The sequence below is a fragment of the Protopterus annectens genome, chromosome 2.part1 (genome assembly GCF_019279795.1).
Source record: "Protopterus annectens isolate FY-2018-M chromosome 2.part1, PAN1.0, whole genome shotgun sequence".
In the NCBI taxonomy this organism is placed as follows: domain Eukaryota; kingdom Metazoa; phylum Chordata; order Ceratodontiformes; family Protopteridae; genus Protopterus; species Protopterus annectens.
Window position 1 is genome coordinate 1,702,638,196 of NC_056729.1, and position 20,351 is coordinate 1,702,658,546.

Below are 20,351 nucleotides of genomic sequence, written 5' to 3' on the forward strand. Positions count from 1 at the left end.
AGGAAAATAGCTGCAGATGGATAACTGCCTTTCTCATCTAGCTTCCAGATGTTTCTGAACATCCCTAGACTCCTTTCTTATTACATAATACTAGCCATTACATGGGTAAAACAACCGGGAAACAGACCACACATTTTAGTTCTTCTCTGGAAAAATAGCAGGAAGTGTACCTCAGGTAGGGAGGTCCTTCTTATATAATTCTTCTGTATACTGTTTTTACCTTTTATTAATATTTTCTGCTTTTGTTAGGATCCTCCCATCTTTAGCTCACACCATGCCCATTTTAATATGGAGGTTTCCTTCAATATTGCTACAGATCCCTAGTCTTTCTCATTTTATTATCTTGTTAGTTTTTCAATTGCTCATTTACATGTCTTTTTAACTACTTTTGCTATTCTCTAGAACTCCACATTCATTTTAGTATATTTTTCTGTCTCCATTGCCTTTTGAGCTTATTCTTTCCTTAACTATTTCCAAGGCTTCCACAGGCAGCCATTTAACCTTCTTAATCTTCTGTGTATTTGGGCCTCACAGCAAGAGGTTCTCCGTTTCGACCCTCGGCTGGGGTGCCTTCTGTGGGGAGTCTGCATGTCCTCCCTGTGGTCACATGGGCTTCCTCCGGGTGCTCCGGTTTCCTCCCACATCCCAAAGACATGCTGTAAGTGGATGGAACACTCTAAATTGGCCCTAGGTGTGAGTGTGTGTGTGTGTGTGTGTGTGTGTGTGTGTGTGTGTGTGTGTGTGTGTGTGTGTGTGTGTGTGTGTGTGTGTGTGTGTGTGTGCCTTCAGTGGAAGGTTGGGTGCTGGGCTGGCAACTTGACACCATAAAAACTCCACTGCCAATCATGAGCAGACCGGTGATCTGCTGTGGCGACCCCTAACTGGGAAAAGCCAAAAGAAGAAGAAGAAGAATCTTCTGTGTATTTGGAATGTTTTTATTACCACTTCCTGGATATCAAACGTCTAACTATAGTTCTTCAGGTACTCTTTTCACTAGACAAAACCCCTTAAATATGTTGTTTTTACATGCTCATATAGAATGCTGTTGAATTCATATCTTGAAAACTTGCAGGACCTGTGGTGCCCAACAAAACGACACAGAAATATACTTCCAAAACAATTTATTACAGACAGGTTAAGCGTTTTCACTCCAGCTTCCAAAACTAATAATTTTGGGCACCACCGGTCCTGCAAGTCTTCATGGTGGGTTTTCATGTGTGAATCCTGGTTTGTCTGAATTCATGTCTTGTTGGCCTGGGGACCTTTCCTGTTTTCTTTAATTTAGTTATAAACTTTGCAATGACAATCTGGTGGTCCAAGCCACAGGCAGCTGCAGGCATACCCCTCAATTGTCCAGAATTTCACAGAATATCCAGATTTTTGCCTCATATTTGTGTCTCGTTTCTCATAAACTTTGTGGTTTTCTTGCCAATCAATTTAGATCTATGAAACTAAATGATGACAGTACATACTTCATAAAATGTATGCTAATGCAAAATCTGTTATTCTAGCAACCTTCTATGTTTATAAGAGCAATAGTTAAAATCTGTCCTTGTTTTTTGGGCCTTTGACACCCTGTTATCATAGGATCATAGGAGGTTACTAGATTATCAACCCAGAGGTCATTTCAAGCCTAGGCATTTCATGGCGATGTAATACCACAGATACTCTAGTCATTACCCAGGATTGTGTTTAGTAATGACTGCCCATGTCCAGGAGGGTTGTGGGAGCTATCCTTAGTAAGAATTTATGGTGACCCATTCCTTTTGAACAGTGTCATAGAGATGCTCTGCTTCACATGAATTGGCAGCCTATTACAAAGATGCGTCAGTCACTGGGAGACAAATCTGTCCCTCCAGCATGTCCTATTCAAGTCACAGGGCATATTTAGGTCCCTGGAATGGGTAGTTTGATTTATGGATGTGCAGCAAATTCATTAGGTTTGGGTCGGAGATTGCTCTGTAAGCCAGGCATAAGTCTCCCCTAAGAAGTCTATACAATTCTGAGTATAGTGACAGGGACTTTAGTCGGTCTGTGTAAGGCACATGCTGGTGTCCCTTGAACTTCTTAGAAACCTCTGTGGTCTCTCCAGTTGTTGCAGGTATTTTGTACAGTGCATGCTGAAAGGGGGCATTATACTCAGTTATGGGCCTGATTAGTGATGAGTATAGAGGAGTTATAGCCTCCTTTGCTCTAGAGGCAATGCCTTTGCTTATCAGGTGTGCTATGCAGAAAGCCTTCCTTACTACAGCAGACACATGGTGGTCAATGTTAAGGTCACAGCTTACTTGTGATCCCAGATCTCTTACCACTTTGTAGGTACATAGGATATTCTTAATTTGATAGTGTAAAGGAACATTGTTTTTGCCAAAGGGAATGATGATTACTTTTAACTTTGTACAGATTTCTTGTTTATGCTGTGTATATCATGTTTTAATTTTGGTTAACTATATGTTTTACTTTTGGTTAACTATAGAAACTCAGGTTTACAGCCTTGGTTTTATGTAAATGGAGGAATGAATGTGATTTGTTTCCTTCTTCATTGTTTATAAACATGTTTGACTACTTCTCATAATTGTTAATATATGACCAGAACAATGCAAAATAGAGACTGCATCACACATGAGATTACTTTTTGCCAATGTGTTACCCTTTATTTTACTGAATGTCTTTCATGTGCAGAGTTGACTTGCATATTAGCAGTCACAAAAATGCAATAAATCAATGCAAATTTTGGCAGTAAGTGTAAAAGATTAAGGCTACAAGCTATTAACAAGCCATTTTCTGTCATACAGGGTTTGAATCTCCCTGATTTCATCTGCCTAGTATGTTTTCTTGAGTTAATCAGTTAAACCAGACAGTACTTTGGGGTAATTGGGAATGTGGGCTAGGCACCTTAATGGTCTCCCGGACTGCACACCTAGTAACCCTCTATGAACCTAATGCTAAAAGACACAGCTACCAAACTGAAAGGCAATTAACTGTCCAGAGATATAAAGAATGTTATTAATTTATGTTTACAAGTAACTGCTGGTCAGAGCCATAAAGGAAATTAAGGCTTTAAATTATGCAATACTTTGTGCCAAAAATAACTGAAAGCAATTTTTTATAGGGAAATTAATGCATCCATTGTGGTAGGGGTAAGCGCCGTGGTGTTTAGTGGTAAAGAAGGGTTAGGAGAAATGTGTGTGTTTATGTAAGGGGCTGCATATGTGAGTGCATGTGTGAGTGTGTGTGTCTGCCTGGGATATTGTGGTAGGGGAGTTAGAGGGTAAATTAGGCTGGTCTATGTGTGTGTGTGTGTGTGTGTGTGTGTGTGTGTGTGTGTGTGTGTGTGGAGGGAGCGATTGGGGAGGCTGTCATACTTCCACACACCCCAAGACTAATGAGCAGAGTTTGCAATATTGGGTGGCGGGAACCACTAGCCACTAGAGATAACTCTTTAAATGAGTACCTGAATGGCATGTAAACAGAATGGGGATCAAGGTGTGGGAGGAATCAGTAGCCACCAGGGATAACTCTTTAAATGAGTGCCCGAATGGCACATAAATTGAAAGAGTATGAGAAGGTGGGAGGAACACTAGGCACCATGAATACTCAAAATGGTGTGCCTTAAATGCACATATTTAAAAAAAGTGCGGGGAACCACTAAATACTAAACAGAAATCAAACCCTGCATTTTCCCACATCCAACAGAGTATATTAGTCCAGTGTGCCACTAATAGATACCAGGGGTAGACTGTGGGAGGTGAGAAATAGTACAAAGTGGGGGAAGAGCCTTGAACTGTGCACCCTCGGCACATAAAATCCCTGTATTAGCCCACTGCACTAACCTTACCAGCAGATTTTTTGAACATATATTGAGGATCTAAGTCATTATACGATACCTATAATGTTTTGTGATGTATGAGGGAGATGGACAGGGAAAGTTAGGCATACCTTTCAACCTTGTAGGATAACAGTTATTGCCCTGGCATGCATTTACTGAAGGACATGAAGTGTGAAACTTAAATGTCTGGTATTAAAGACCGACTGTAATCATCTGTGGATTACCAGGGCAAGGGAATAGGCAACATCATGAATGCTTTGACAACATGGACAGGTGTGAGGGTATGTGGTGTGTGTGCATGTTTGTGCTTTACTGTGTGCTTGTGTACAGGAAGGTGATGGGGACCATATGTGCTAACATGATGCAGCCACCACCATTAACTAACTACTGCAGGAAGTGCTCATCATGTGACATACAAATTAGACAATAATGAGATCTTTCTTCATTGTGGATAATGTGTGTGCATGAATCTCAAAATACCACACTTCAGCAACAGGGCCTTTTATCACAGGCCACGGGATTGTTTATGAATCCTTGAGAATATTGTGTTGGTCAAACAAAAATAAATAAGTAAATGTACGGAGGCTCTTTAATTCCACCTGGACAATAACTATGAGTGCAGAGAGAGCTGCAGTTTTCTGTCTTATGTAACAAGTGACACCTTATAATGTTAATACCAACATGGTACCATGTGATTAGCCTACCAGTAGGAATGCAATCAGAGACAAAACTGGAGCAAAGCCCTACAGAAGAATGCCCAAAATTTCACCTTTTTGTTATTTTCTATAATAACACACACACATACACACACACGCACACACACACACACACACACACACACACACATATATATATATATATATAAATGCACATTGCACATACAAGTTTAATTTTTAAATTTTTTTAAACTGTAGAAACTTGATTGTCAAGAAATCATACTGCAGATACTACAGTTCTGCAGTCCTGACTAAACAACAAATACTTAATTTCATGCAAGACATTTTAAAATAAACTAGAGCAGTTTATTTGTCCAGAGGAAAAGGGGACTATTCTGTATCACTGCGAGCCGAGCTTATACCTGTAAAAGAGATGCTTTGTCCATTAGTTTAGAATGTAAAATATGATTCTACAGTTTCTCATCTTATAGTTGTATTTTATCTAGATAAGATAACTATTTGTGTATATTTATTTATTAGTTTGATGTATGTTTCTTCTATTACATGTTCACCACACACTTGACAGAACTGGTGAGTATACTTGGCTGAAACCCTTAATCCAAATCAATGGATTTAGCTGCATTGTTAGTGAAACATTTAGACAACAGAACCATTGCCTTGCTTAGGCTTTACATGATAATGCCTGCAGTTTCTTCCTTGTTGGATTCTCCCATTTTTGTTTATTTTCTTTGTTGGAAGAATATATTAGACAAAACAAAAACATGACTTACCTTGATTGCATTCTTCAGCATCACTCCTGTAAGGGTATAAAACATCAAAAATTAATACTTAATAGTTACAGGAAAAGCAATAAGATTAACAATTCAAAACTCTATAGACAATGTTTTGGGGTGTGGAACATTTAAGATTCTAACAGAGTTTCTTCTGAAAATTACAGTAATTTGCAGTCGAACACTGATAAACACATACAAAGTGAACTTGCCCCCCTGTAAATATTTATAAGAGCACCCAATTAGACTTGCCACATGGGCACTTACATAAATGCACAAAACAAAATGTGTTCATTTATTAATATTAAATTTAATCGACAAAGGTCATGGAGTACAACCATAGTTTATTTCTTGGGGATACTAAGCAGGCAGTCCAGGGTGCACAGACAGGTTTTAGCTACAAGATACATCAGTACAGGTCAGAATATGATTTTGCTGTGGGTGATTACTCATATATAAAGGATGTCTCAAGGAAGGCATTAATACAGGGAGTGTAATGAGCTAGCAGACTTTAAAAATTGAATAACAAACAAAATCCAAACGGATAAAGTGAAACACTTTAAACTAAAAATAAAAATAATAAAACAGCCACCAAGGACTAAGCGTAGGTCTTCACTGTTTTAATAAAGCACAAAAGCACAGAACCAAATAACTAAGCACTTTCACCAGGCATAAACCGCTGGCTTCTGAAGAGTCATTTGGTATTGCAAAGAGAACATTTAAATATATACAATCAATTAGTTAATTGATTAATTAATAAACTAACCAACCAAAAAATATATATGTCAAAATTAATTGATTAAAAAGTTCTTCTTAAATACCCACACATTCAATCAACCTCATGTTACCATAATAACTTTACAATAGACATTAAATAAATAAAAATTCTTTACAGTCTCTTGTGTTAAAAGGCAGAATAACCAGTATTGTAACACATATATATTTTATATCGTGTGACAATGAGTAGCCAAACTAATATATTGTTTAATACATAGTAATGACATTACAACAATTGTCAACACTATGTATATATTTTTTATTTCCCCAAATTAAATCTGATTTGCCTTTAACTTTAAAATAGGCATCAGAGAGACACCATCATTCAAACCAGGTGGCTTCAAGGCATTAAGCCTAAGTTGCCAAGTTGTTTCCAAGGCTCCAATTTTATTATTGGTGTCACACCCCCTTTCACTAGTGACAACTTGCTCTATAACAAAAAATACAAACTTTTTAAAATTCTTACATTTTTTCGTATTTATATAAAGTGCATTGTGCTCATCATTTCTATTGATGTACCTTAAATGTTCTGAAATCCTGTCACGTAATCTACGAATGGTCTTACCCACATAAAACCCTTCACATGAAATGCAGGAGGCAACATATACAATACACTTGGTGTTACAATTACATATCCTTGGACAAGAAATAATGTACTTATAATCATTTACACATAGGTATGGACCATCACTGATGTATTTACACCATCTACACATGCCACATTTTTTTCATAAGTGACTTTCTTCGAACATTGGCTTCTCTTTCAAGAATACCTTTTAAGTTATTCCCTCTACTGTAAACTATCAATGGTTCTTGACCTAGAGTTTCTTTGATATTATCACTTAAACAGAATTTCCAAGCATTCCTCAAGCATGTCACCAAATCATGAGCCCTGTCATTGTATTTCAATACAAACATGCCACATGGTTTCTCTTGGTTGACTTCATTGGGAGTACCAGGTGTTACGTTCCGCAAAATAGGAATGTAACATGTTTCTCTTTTTCTCATAATCTCTCGTTTGTTTAGTAATAATTTTAAGGGATATACCCTATCTAAAAACATTCCTATCAATTTATACATTTCCTCTTTAAAGGTTAGGTTGTCACTAACCAACCTAGATGTTCTCACCATCTGTCCCTTTATGATTCCTTTTCTTTGGTGGTAGGGGTGACAACTATTGAAATGTAAAAGTGAGTTTGAATATGACTCTTTTCTGTAGATATTACTACACAAGCCTTGTGATGTTTTCTTTATAGTTAAGTCCAAGAAATTAATCTCTTCATTATGCCAAGAATAAGTGAATTTATAAAAATCAGTTGTGGCATTTAAATAGTCAATGAACTCTACTATAGAAATTTCGTCTCCCTTCCACAGGATTAGTACATCATCCAAAAATCTGTTGTATAAAAGAATATTATCTTTATATTTGGATGGAAAAATAAAGAGGCTCTCCCATGCAAGTAGTACCAAGTTGGAAAAAACAGGGGCACATTTGGCTCCCATTGCTACACCAGTTAGCTGCTGATAGATTTCACCCTCAAAACTAATAAAGTTGTTTTTTAATATAAATTCCACAAGGTCTATCAGCAGGTTTATTTTGTTTTTATCTGTCATTCTACTTCTTGAGACACTTTCATGGAACATAACCAATCCCTGTTCATGGGGAATGACAGTGAATAAGTTGACCACATCCACTGTCACAAAAACATAACTACTCTTGTCTTTAACTTCCCTAAGCCCCTCAAGCAGCATAAGGTCTATCAGCAGGTTTATTTTGTTTTTATCTGTCATTCTACTTCTTGAGACACTTTCATGGAACATAACCAATCCCTGTTCATGGGGAATGACAGTAAATAAGTTGACCACATCCACTGTCACAAAAACATAACTACTCTTGTCTTTAACTTCCCTAAGCCTCTCAAGCAGCAGCTAACTGGTGTAGCAATGGGAGCCAAATGTGCCCCTGTTTTTTCCAACTTGGTACTACTTGCATGGGAGAGCCTCTTTATTTTTCCATCCAAATATAAAGATAATATTCTTTTATACAACAGATTTTTGGATGATGTACTAATCCTGTGGAAGGGAGACGAAATTTCTATAGAAGAGTTCATTGACTATTTAAATGCCACAACTGATTTTTATAAATTCACTTATTCTTGGCATAATGAAGAGATTAATTTATTGGACTTAACTATAAAGAAAACATCACAAGGCTTGTGTAGTAATATCTACAGAAAAGAGTCATATTCAAACTCACTTTTACATTTCAATAGTTGTCACCCCTACCACCAAAGAAAAGGAATCATAAAGGGGACAGATGGTGAGAACATCTAGGTTGGTTAGTGATAACCTAACCTTTAAAGAGGAAATGTATAAATTGATAGGAATGTTTTTAGATAGGGTATATCCCTTAAAATTATTACTAAACATCAAACGAGAGATTATGAGAAAAAGAGAAACATGTTACATTCCTATTTTGCGGAACGTAACACCTGGTACTCCCAATGAAGTCAACCAAGAGAAACCATGTGGCATGTTTGTATTAAAATACAAGGACAGGGCTCATGATTTGGTGACATGCTTGAGGAATGCTTGGAAATTCTGTTTAAGTGATAATATCAAAGAAACTCTAGGTCAAGAACCATTGATAGTTTACAGTAGAGGGAATAACTTAAAAGGTATTTTTGAAAGAGAAGCCAATGTTCGAAGAAAGTCACTTATGAAAAACTGTGGCATGTGTAGAATGGTGTAGATACATCAGTGATGGTCCATACTTATGTGTAAATGATTATAAGTATACTATTTCATGTCCAGGGATATGTAATTGTAACACCAAGTATATTGTATATGTTGCCTCCTGCATTTCATGTGAAGGGTTTTATGTGGGTAAGACCATTCGTAGATTACGTGACAGGATTTCAGAACATTTAAGGTACATCAATAGAAATGATGAGCACAATGCACTTTATTTACATACGAAAAAATGTAAGAATTTTAAAAAGTTTGTATTTTTTGTTATAGATCGAGTTGTCACTAGTGAAAGGGGGTGTGACACCAATAATAAAATTGGAGCCTTGGAAATAACTTGGCAACTTAGGCTTAATGCCTTGAAGCCACCTGGTTTGAATGATGGTGTCCCCCTGATGCCTATTTTAAAGTTAAAGGCAAATCAGTTTTAATTTGGGGAAATAAAAAATATATACATAGTGTTGACAATTGTTGTTATGTCATTACTATGTATTAAACAATATATTAGTTTGGCTACTTATTGTCACATGATATAAATTATATATGTGTTACAATACTCTTTATTCTGCCTTTTAACACAAGAGACTGTAAAGAATTTTTGGATTTTAGTTAATGTCTATTGTAAAGTTATTATGGTAACATGAGGTTGAATGTGTGGGTATTTATGAAGAACTTTTTAATCAATTAATTTTGACATATATATTTTTTGGTTGGTTAGTTTATTAATTAATCAATTAACTAATTGATTGTCTATATATTTAAATGTTCTCTTTGCAATACCAAATGACTCTTCAGAAACCAGCGGTTTATGCCTGGTGAAAGCGCTTAATTATTTGGTTCTGTGCTTTTTTGCTTTATTAAAACAGTGAAGACCTATGTTTAGTCCTTGGTGGCTGTTTTATTATTTTTTTACTTTAAAAATTCCCTACAGAGTACTATGTCATAAATATTGAGTGAGCAAATGGGTGTAACTAAGGAAATTATTTTTTTTTTTGTGCTGGCTTACAGGAACTGAATTGCCCAGATATTGTAAGGCCTTGCCAAGTTTAATTCTGGCAGCTGCCAAAAAATAGTTACTAGAAAAATGGACATCATAGGTTCATAGGTTGGTACTAGGCTATGGCCTATACAAGCCTAGCCATAACAATTCCCTGGCTATTTCTTCCCAAACTATTTACTTCCCTGAAATCAAAGTCTAAATCAAGTATATTTGAAGTAATGAATATTTTAACAGTGATAAAAGAACTGGAAGTAGGATCTTTAGAAAAGGGTAGGAGCAAATTACATAGAAAAATGGAAATTGTGGGAAAAATACAAGCAAAATAATATGCAGGAGGAGAAGGAGTGAGGTTTAAGGGAAGGTAGAATTTCAGCAAATTTTTGTAGTGCTGGATTGATGATAGTTATACAAAAAACATATGTCATATATAATGTTTGTAACTTGGAACATGTTATCATGGTTTATTTTCTTTTATATAAATATATTTTTGCTTATATCTTAAGTGTCAATTCAACACAATTTAAAAAAGGAAGGCACTGATACATAATCTCATTATATGTAAAAGGTCACATGGCTGCTCATTAGATTTCTATTACATACACAAGCAGATGCTCATTCTCAATTTTCCCCTTTTTAAACCTACTATAAGTGCAACAAATTAAGATAGGATATATGATAAATGACGGCAGTGCACCTTTCCAGGGCTATAAAGCCTTATAAGTGGCTTTATACCTCGGCATGCTCTACAGATATCTACTGCGTTATTTAATGTATATCATTTCAAGGTTATAGCTTAGTAAGTTTGCAAAAATGCATCATAAATAGTTACACAACTTGTTCCATGAATAACATGGCAGATGTCTGATTGGAATTGTTCTCTTTATTTTTGGCACTGAATTTACAGGGACAGCAGAGTATGTTTCCTATCTTATTAGTTGCGTTTTAGATGGACATTCAGAAATATTCTGGCTAAGTAGACACCCCATGACATCATATCTGAAGTGATAAATAAAATTCAGCCCCTCCTTCCTATATGATTTTATCAGTTTATAGTTTAGTCCGGCTGTGCAGTTCTCCTGGTTAGATTCCAGTAGAGAAACTGCAGCTATCAAAGATGCAGGGGTGATGTGTTTGTAAAAGCTTGATTTTTTATTTTTGACCAGATTAGACACATATCCATATGTACACCATGGACATCCATAAGTACAATTCAGAGTGGTACTTGGGTGTACTATCCACGTTACCTTGGCATCTCCCTTCCAGGGGCCCTAGTCTGCACTGAAGCAATCCCAAATTTGTTAACATCTTACAGCTAGAACTCTCCTAACCATATTGCAAGACTATGAGAAACACATAGATAAAAACATTTATTTATTTATTTGTCTTTTGCTGAACATGTTAGTCCCAATATGCTAGTGGCTTCTTTTCAGGGAAGACTTCAGGTGGTATTTCTACTTGGGGAAATTTAGCCAGGGCATCAGAGAACTCCCCCTACTCTTTTTGATAGGTGCAGTAGGATCTTTTACATTCACCTGAGCTACCACCATCTCAAGCAGATGGGGCCTCAGTTTAAAGTCTCATCTAAAGGACTCAAGTTACTGATATACAGACTAAAACAGGGTGTAGAGCAAAGTCCCACACAGTATTATTTATTATACACACACATATAAAGCTTCTTTATTTTAGTTGGGAGGTGACACTGAAATTCTTTCAAGTAGATTTTCTGTTAACCACTGTTCTCAGCTGACAAAATTTCTATACATCATTACCAAGCCTAAGGTTATATTAAGATATGGAAATATATTTCTTTGTATGGTAAAAGAATCACTTTGGATATTTGGGTTTCTGATTGGCACCCACAATATATGTAGTAGCAATAAATTATGAAAAGGTTTTGGCAAAGTGCAAATCTCTGCTTCACAAGAGGAGAAAATGACATCTGGATTATGCAGAAAGGATTATCACTTTACAGATGATATTGCTCCCACAAGTTTTGTATTTTCCAAGCTATTCCTTTAGGTCCAGGAAAGGGAAAGGAGTTATTTTCTAAGCTGTTGAATATGGTGTGATTTTTACTGACGAATGGAAGGGTCAGGGTATTATGAAAGAATATAATATAATATCCTTGTCAGTGGGTCAGGAAGGTTTTGGGTGCCAGATTTTGAGGTCCACTGGAGAGCAGCTCAGTTGAGAAGATTCTCTATTTGCACCACTTATTGGGGAAAGTAGGGCAGAAAATGGATACAATGCAAAAACAAATGGATTCTTGAACATGGGGAACATTTAATTTAGAGATACTTGACAACATTTCTGCAAAAGCAATTAGGCTATGCAAGATATCAATGGAGCTGCAGTGGACAACACTTTTTGAATATATGGGGAAAAGGGTATGAAACACATAGCTGCATGTGGCATTAAGAGAGATGGGGGAAAACAGAAGAGAGAATGAGGTGGGGCTGGCAGAATTATATGGAAATGGAAATTTGAGAAAGGGATTGGAAGATGATCTGGCATATGATTAGGGAAGCCACGAGATTTAGGAAATTCATTATCTTGTCTTAAAAAAATGAGATGTGCTATGAAGGGTTAAAGAAATTTGTTTCTCTGTTTTTTCTTTTATTTCCCCTAAGGTATGTCTGAAGGAGTTATACTACTAATGAATAACAATTAACAAAAAAGGAATATCTAAATACAAAGACAAAAAATGACTCTGTATTTAGGAAAGCCCTGGTCTAGCAAGCCATAGCAGCATCTAGAAAATGGATTCCTGACTCTAGTCAGCTGTATATGCATAAATTATGTTGAACAAGTCAATATTATACAATGTTTATGACTAGCTCAAGCCTGGTCAGGGAACAGAACAATTTTCCTTTTTTTATTATTTTATTTGCTGACCTCATGCTCTGGAACACCAGTTATCAATGCTGCCCATTCATTCTCTCTCTCTCTCTCTCTCTCTCTTTCTTTATCTGACACTAAGTGGCACCTTCCTCACCTGTCAAACTATGCAATCAGCCAAGCACTTGTTATCGCCAGATATCAGGTTGTCTGCAAGCACATACTTATACACATGAGCAATCCTAACACTTCTCAATTTTTTCAGGCTCATTTGCCATTGCTGACAACACCAGAATGAGGTGGACTTGTCAAGTGGAGTCCTCATAGCATTCTTGTAGAAAAGATAAGCCATTCTTCAGATTTTCATCACAATCCTCCTCACGATCTGGCCCATCGGCACCCAGATTAGAAGGTCATGGGTGGCACATATAGCAAAGCTATTTCTCCATCATTGGTTTGGTGGCTATGTTTATATTTCAACATATACTATTGATGAGTGCTATTTTAGCTGATAATGGGAAATATGCAAGCAAAAAACACATGAGAATGTTTGTAAGAAATACTGCTAACAGAAAGAATCTTTAAAGTATCTTACTCTAGTTACCTTGCTGCTTAAGGTTTCCACAAATGGCTGACTTCACCAATGCCACCGCGAATACAATGCAGACTGTTGCTACTATCCAAGTGATATGGTTCCATGAGTTTTCTGAGGGTAAAAAGCACGCAAAGGGAACTTTTAAATTACTTTTAATTGATGTAATAAATAATACACCACAGTTATTAATGCTCTTCACACTAATTAGCTAAACTGTCACATGTCAGAGAAAAATGAAGCAAACATGTAGCTGCATTCTGATGCTAATTGTGCTTTGCAGAAATTATTTGATGTAATAATACCCATTTGTTTACCTGGTAGGTCCACTGAACACAGACTGTCTCTACAGGGGTGACACAGGAGCAATATCTGGTTAAGTGACTTGCTAAAGTTCACATTCTAGATGAAGGAGAGCTGAAAGAATCAAACCCTGCACCATATATGTTTCTGCAGGCACATCCCAAATACATCCATTAAATAATCTCCTACAGGCAGTCAGACCTGGAAAAAATTCCCACCGCCATTCATGTTCGGAAGAGGAGGTAGAAATTGCTGTAGTTAACTGTGAAAAATATCCAGAAACTGATTCCTTGGGCACTGTATGTTGCATTATGGGGTACATGAAGGTAGAAAATACAACAGTTTGATCATGAATAACGTATATTAACATAGATGATTGGAGATCATACTTTTGATTTTTTTTTTTTTATATTTTATAAACTTCACACGTTCCACACTTGCATGGGTACACATATATTTACACAAAAGAAAACAAATCATTACAAACATTTTTCTTTTTCCTGCATTTATTTATATATATATATATATATATATATATATATATATATATATATATATATGGTTTCTTTCTTATCAATTATCATTCATTTCAACTTTATATAGATTGTGCAAGTCCTGCCTTCACTGAAATTTCACTCCTGCTCCTCCTTGTGTTCCCATAAATTCCATTTATTTCTGTGTAGTTTGTTGCTTCACTTTTATGAACATTCTACGTCTAATTCTTTTATTTCCTTTACAACATTCAATTAATTCAGTTGCAATTGGTTTAGATTTTGGTTTCCATTTTCTTGTGATTGCTTTTTTAGCAGACAGCAGCATTAAGCATAGCAGGACCTTACTGTGTATAGACAATTCAGTTTCTATATCCCAGCTCAAAAGAATAATTTCCCAAGTTACCATAATTTGCTTTCCTAACATTTCTGAAAAAGTACCCTGTATTGAATTTTACAATTTGCCAACTTGCGAAAACATGTTCCCAAATACCCTTCTCTTTCAAATCACACCTCTAAGATATGCTGTCTACCTGTGAAATAAAATCCTTCAAGTGTACTTGGGGCATAAACATACCTATAAAAACACTTCCATGTAAAAATCCTAAACCTTCAATTTTTTTGCATACTAGGGAGCTATACATACATCCTTCTATTGTTCCTTTGTATATTGCCTTTCCATTCTCATTTTGCAGTCTTTTCTAACATCTTCCAATTGTTTTTTATAGCTATCATACATTATTTTATATCTCTTATTAATTATATCTTTTTTTTTAATTTCAGCTTCTGTTACAGACTCAGCTCAAAACTCATTGAGAGCTGGTCTTTCATTAAACACTCCTTTTTTTCCTTTCTCTTTGTTTACATTTTGCTATCAGTCTCTGGTAAGGAAGGTCATTTCCAAACCACAATCTAAACTTCTGCTTGGTCTTATTTTACTCTATGACTTTTTCATGCCTAGTTATATGCTCTGAAAATCTTTGTTCCCTTACTAATTTTCTCCAGTTAATCTTGGCTCCCTCTTGCCTATTTTCTGTCCCATACATCATGTCATCCCTATTGGCAAAATGTCCTTTCTCTATTCCTCTTTTAACATAGTTCTCAAAATACTTTCTGCTACTTTGTAAATATAATAATCTTAACGGTTCTTATTATTCTCCTTAGGGACCTACATCTAAAATTCTACTCTTTCCTTATTTCCTGACCCTGCCTGAGTTTCAACATAATTTCTTTCCACTTTGATTTGTAAACTTCTGCTTATGTAATGTATATTAGCCATAATTGTGTAAGTCTAAAGTAAAGTATCCCTTAAAATATAGTAATCCTAAACTACATTGTTTTGTGGGAAGAAACAACATATTCTAGTTAACTCTTGTCCACTTTCCTTCCCAAATAAATTCATTCAATTCTTCATTAATTATGGTCAACAGCTTCTCTTTGATTAAAAAAAAACATGCCTGCCCTGTATACAATATTAAAGGGATGGGAATGTGCCTACCCTGTATATAATACTAAAGGGACTAGAAACTTTTACTGTTTGTACCTTACTACCCATATTCATATTCAAAAGCTTCCAACTTCTCAGTGTTTGTATTTATCTTATGTTCAGTCTCTTCCTACATATCCTTAGCTGACGTTATAGAATCCTTTTTAATCCATTCACTTAAATACTTCTCTTATCCTGTCTCTGTAAATATGGGAAATTATTTGTGGGAACATAGTTTACTACAATCTCCTAAATGTATTTGCATTTATTTTATACCCTGAGGAAAACCTGAAATTGTTTTAAAATGTCCCACATACTAGAGTAGTGAACTATATTAAAAAATGTAGAGTGCAAATAGTTATGCTACAGAAGACACACTTAGAAAGAACTGAACATTTGAATTTGATAAAAAAAAGGTTTTCAGGATGGTTATTCAGTGGAATACCTGGGACAAAGGAAAAGAGGAGTACTTATATTAATTGCAAGAGGAGCTCCAATAGTGACAGAAGAGGATAAAAAAGATAATAAAGGGAGATTTGTAGTGCTAAGGGGCAACTGGCAAGGGAGGGGGATTACACTGGCATGCATTTATATGCCACCTTAAACTGCTATAATGGAGCTTAAGAAAATTCTGGGACAAATAATCAGTTTTTAGCAAGAAATATTACTTATAGATGGGGACTGGTATGTGATTTGCAACAGTGAAGAAGTGCCTGGAGGTCCCAGAAGGGAAAGTATAAAAAAGGACAGTAGATTTTTGAAGAAATTTATGAAAATATTTGGCATGGAAGATGTGAATTCAATAACAGGAGTTCGGAGTGAATTTACATATTATTCCCTAAGATATAAAAACTGAGCTAGGCTAGACAGAATTTACATTTCACAGGAACATGTACATTTAATTGAAGTTCTTTATACGTATGCAGATTTTAGATCATGCATCAATAACTAAAATAAAAATACAAGGTAATGAAATAAAAACGAGACACTAGCACCTTCCCACCTATCTGTTGAAAAGAGAGGAATTTAAGGAATTTAAGGAATGGGTAGTGGAGATTATTAGGTTCATAGGTTCATAGGTTTATACTAGGCTATCTGCCCTAAGGCATTTATAAGCTTAGCCCAAATTTTTGTGGCTTACGCCACCCCTTATATGAAAAAATACTGTGCCCATTAGTTTGTTGTGCCTCTGTCCAGCAGTGACACAGAGATGATTCCCGGGATAAACCTACAATCTCCCATCCACAGGTCAAGATTTCTCTTGAACAGAGCCAGCGAGGTGCTCTGCCTCACATGGATTGGGATTTTATTCCACAGCATAGGGAGTCTCTGAGTGATAAATCTATCCCTCCAGCACATCCTATTTATATCCGTGCTAAGGTTTAAGTCGCTTGCTCTAGTGGTTTTGGTGGATTTGGATTTTTGAGGTGGAGCATGTCCATTGATTCGGGTTGGACATGGCCTTGTATGTCAGGCACATGTCACCTCTGAGCAGACGGTATGCAACTGAATAGAGCTGGAGTTTCTTCAATCTGGCAGCATATGACAGATTTTGGAGTCCCTTTATCCTTTTGGTGAGGAACTTTTGGGGTCTCTCCAATTGCTGCAGATGTCGGGTGAGATACATCCCGAATGGGGCATTGTACTCGATCATTGGTCTGATAAGTGAAGAGTACAGAGGAACAATGACCTCACTAGATCTGGATGTGAATCCCTTCATGATCAGGTGGGCAATGTAGAAGGTCTTTCTAACCACTTTAGCAATGTGAGTGTCAAAAGAAAGGCCACTGTCAACCTGGGTCCCCAGGTCCCTGATAACCTCTTCTGTGCTTAGTGGATTGCCACCTATATGGTAGCTTGGGGTTACCTTGTTTTTCCCGAAGGGTATGACTATACATTTTTGGCGTTTAACTTCAGGCCATGGCTCTGGCACCAGCTATCTGTTTCCGTGAGTCCCTTCTGAAGGATATCCGTGTCCGATGCACTTTCCACTATGGCGCCCAGTTTGCAGTCGTCTGCAAACTTTGTCAGCCAAAGTCCTCCCATGTTGGCCTGTACTTCTGAGAAGTAGATGCCGAACAACAGGGGCCAAGGACCGAGCCCTGTGGGACACCACTTGTGACCGGCTTGGAGTCTGACATAGCGCCAGCAACTCTAACCCTGTGGGTTCTGTCCTTAAGCCAGTTTGCAACCCATCTTGTGACATATGGGTTTACATTTAAGCTGGTAAGTTTTTCTACAATACCCGAGTGGGGTATTGTGTCGAAGGCCTTTGCAAGGTCAAGGTAGGCTGTATGGACTGCCTTTCCCTCATCATTGGCCTTGGTGACTGTTTCGAAGAAGTCGACCAAGTTCAAAAGGCATGATCTGCCCTTGACGAAGCCAAACTGGGTCGGGTCCAATGTCTGCAAGTCCCCTATATCTTTGTTTATGAGCTCCATTATGATCCTCTCCATAGCTTTGCAGACTAGACTTGTTAAGCTTATGGGGCTGTAATTACCAGGGTCCGTAGAGGCACCGCCTTTGTGGAGTGGAACCACAGTTGCCGTACGCCACTCCTTGGGCACGTATCCTGTGGTAAGGCTGAGATTAAACAGCTGCCTTATGTGCGGGTTTAATTCCTCATTTAGCTCGTGTAGCACACAGCCGGGACACCATCCGGTCCCATTGATGCTGTGTTTTTAGCTTTAGAGAGAGCAGCTTTCACCTGCGCATTTGAGATGTCTGGGAGGCTACACTCTGCTGGGATAGTTATCTCTCCTTTAGGGGGGGAGAGGGGGGTGAAGTTTGCACTGAACCTGTCTGCCAGTATGTTGGCAATGTCTGTGGGTTCAGTGATTTTTGTATCATTTTGGACTAATTCTGAGCATATCTGGGAGTTTCCACCCAGGTTCCTAACATAGCTGAAAAAGGTCTTATGATTGTCCTTTGAATCTATGGCAATTTTTCTTTCAAAATTGGCCCTAGTTGATTTTATGAGTGCTCGTATTTTTTTACTAATAATGATCAGGGGTGACTTCCCTTTTATGGATTTTTTCTATCATGTAATAGCTTTCTCCTCTTATTGTAAAGTTTGTTAATGGCTGGGGTCCACCAGACTGGACGTTTGCCCTTTGTGAAAAGAGTCTTGGTTTTATTTGGGATTGCCTGATCCATGCAGTCCTGGAGGTGTTCATAGAAGGCATTTGTAAGGGCTTCCGCAGCTTTGGTTGTGGTTTCCACTGGCTCAGGGGCCTTGAAGGATACCACACCAGTCTTGAGTAGTGTGAAGTTTGCTTTAGAGAAGTTCTTCACTGTGGTCTTTTTGTTTGGGGTGGGGCGGGATGTGGATTTCCAGTGAGATTAGTTTATGATCAGATCTCACCAATGAGGGATATACTTCGGTGTGGAGCATTTTGTCCCCATGTTTGTGATAATGAGATCTAGTATATTTTCTCCTCTCGTGGGAACAGTGACTAGCTGTTCCATGACATTTGAATTTATGAACTCCAGGAACCGTTGGGCTAGAAAGTTAGGGCTTGAGTAATGTTCCCAGTCTATATTCGGGTAGTTGAAGTCACCCAATATGATGGTGATTGGAGATACATTTATACCTTCCAGTGTCTTCAGGAAGGCTGTGTGGGGTTCCTGAGTTTGAGAGGGTGGCCTGTAGCATGCTACAATTTGTAGAGCAGTTTTGCCTATGGTTAGTTGCACCTGGATGGTTTCCAAGCTTAGTGCATTGCCACCAACCTGGAGGTGTGGGTATCCTTTATGAATATGGATACACCCCCTCCTTTTGTGGTGTGGTCCGGGTTTTGGGGCCGGAACGCATGATATGAGGTAAAACCTAATAGTGCCGGGGTGCTCTCAGGAGCCTTGAACCAGGTTTCAGTTACAGCACAGACATCGATGTTCTCCATACTGAGAAGGGCCTAGAGTGCGTGCATTTTTAGATTTAGACTTCTGGCATTGAGCAGCATTACCCTCAGTTTCTTCCCATTTTTGTTTTCTAGGGTGGTAGGTTTAGAATTTGAGCCTTGCCTAAAAAAGGCACTATGGGGGTGGCAAGAGCCTTAGCCAATATCCGGAATCCCAGGGGTGACAGGTGCAAGCCGTCCCTTGCGAAGCAGAGTGGCTTGTCAAGCATGTCATCCCAGGCAGACAGACACTGGATCCCCTTTGAATGACACCAGACATTAAGCCAATTGTTAAAGCTGATCATCTTGTCTCTATATTGTGGCATCATTCTTGGTGAAGGAAGGATACTGCTCAGGGTCAGGGTCATACCTGCCTGGGTATTCATGATTCATTATTCATGAGCTATTAGGGAGGATAGAAATTTCTTCTGAAAATATAACTAGGGAGTGGGATAAAATTAAGGTGGAGTTTAAAAATAGGCTGGAAATAAAAGAAAGAGAGCTATGGTTAAGAAGTTAACAGAATTATTTAGAGGGACTGACAAATGTTAAAGTATTGTAGAACAGGGGGAATCTCACAGAATAAGAAGATGATCAACTGCAGAATGCTAAGCAGAAAATAAGGGATTACCTCGATAATATGCACAAGTTTAGAAAGATTGCTGTTAAGCACTATTTTTTGTTAATAACAGTAGAGCACAAAAACTTTTAGCACAATGACTCAGCCAACAGATAGTAGAAAGAGCTGTTGCCAAGTTTTGGGAGCCTATAACAAGGAAGGTAACATGAGATCCTGTAGCGGTATTAGAAATATTTCGGAAATTCTATGAAAGTCTGTATAAAGCAAATAAATATGAAAACCAAGAAAAGATACAAACAGAAATGTTTATGGAAGAATTAAATATGCCAAGGTTAGAGGTAGACGAGGCTCATCTACTAAT

At 37.4% G+C, this 20,351-nt stretch overlaps 1 protein-coding gene across 1 annotated transcript in view; it reads right to left on the bottom strand.

Annotated features, from left to right (window-relative positions):
- The window catches only part of LOC122794790, a 228,216-nt gene that overhangs the window by 77,686 nt on the left and 130,179 nt on the right, over positions 1-20,351 (bottom strand). The window contains exons 3-4 of the mRNA XM_044063409.1: positions 13,244-13,345; positions 5,277-5,302 (exon numbers count right to left, since the gene is read on the bottom strand). Coding sequence (XP_043919344.1) covers positions 5,277-5,302; positions 13,244-13,345 — 128 coding nt within the window. The remainder of the gene's footprint in view (positions 1-5,276; positions 5,303-13,243; positions 13,346-20,351) is intronic.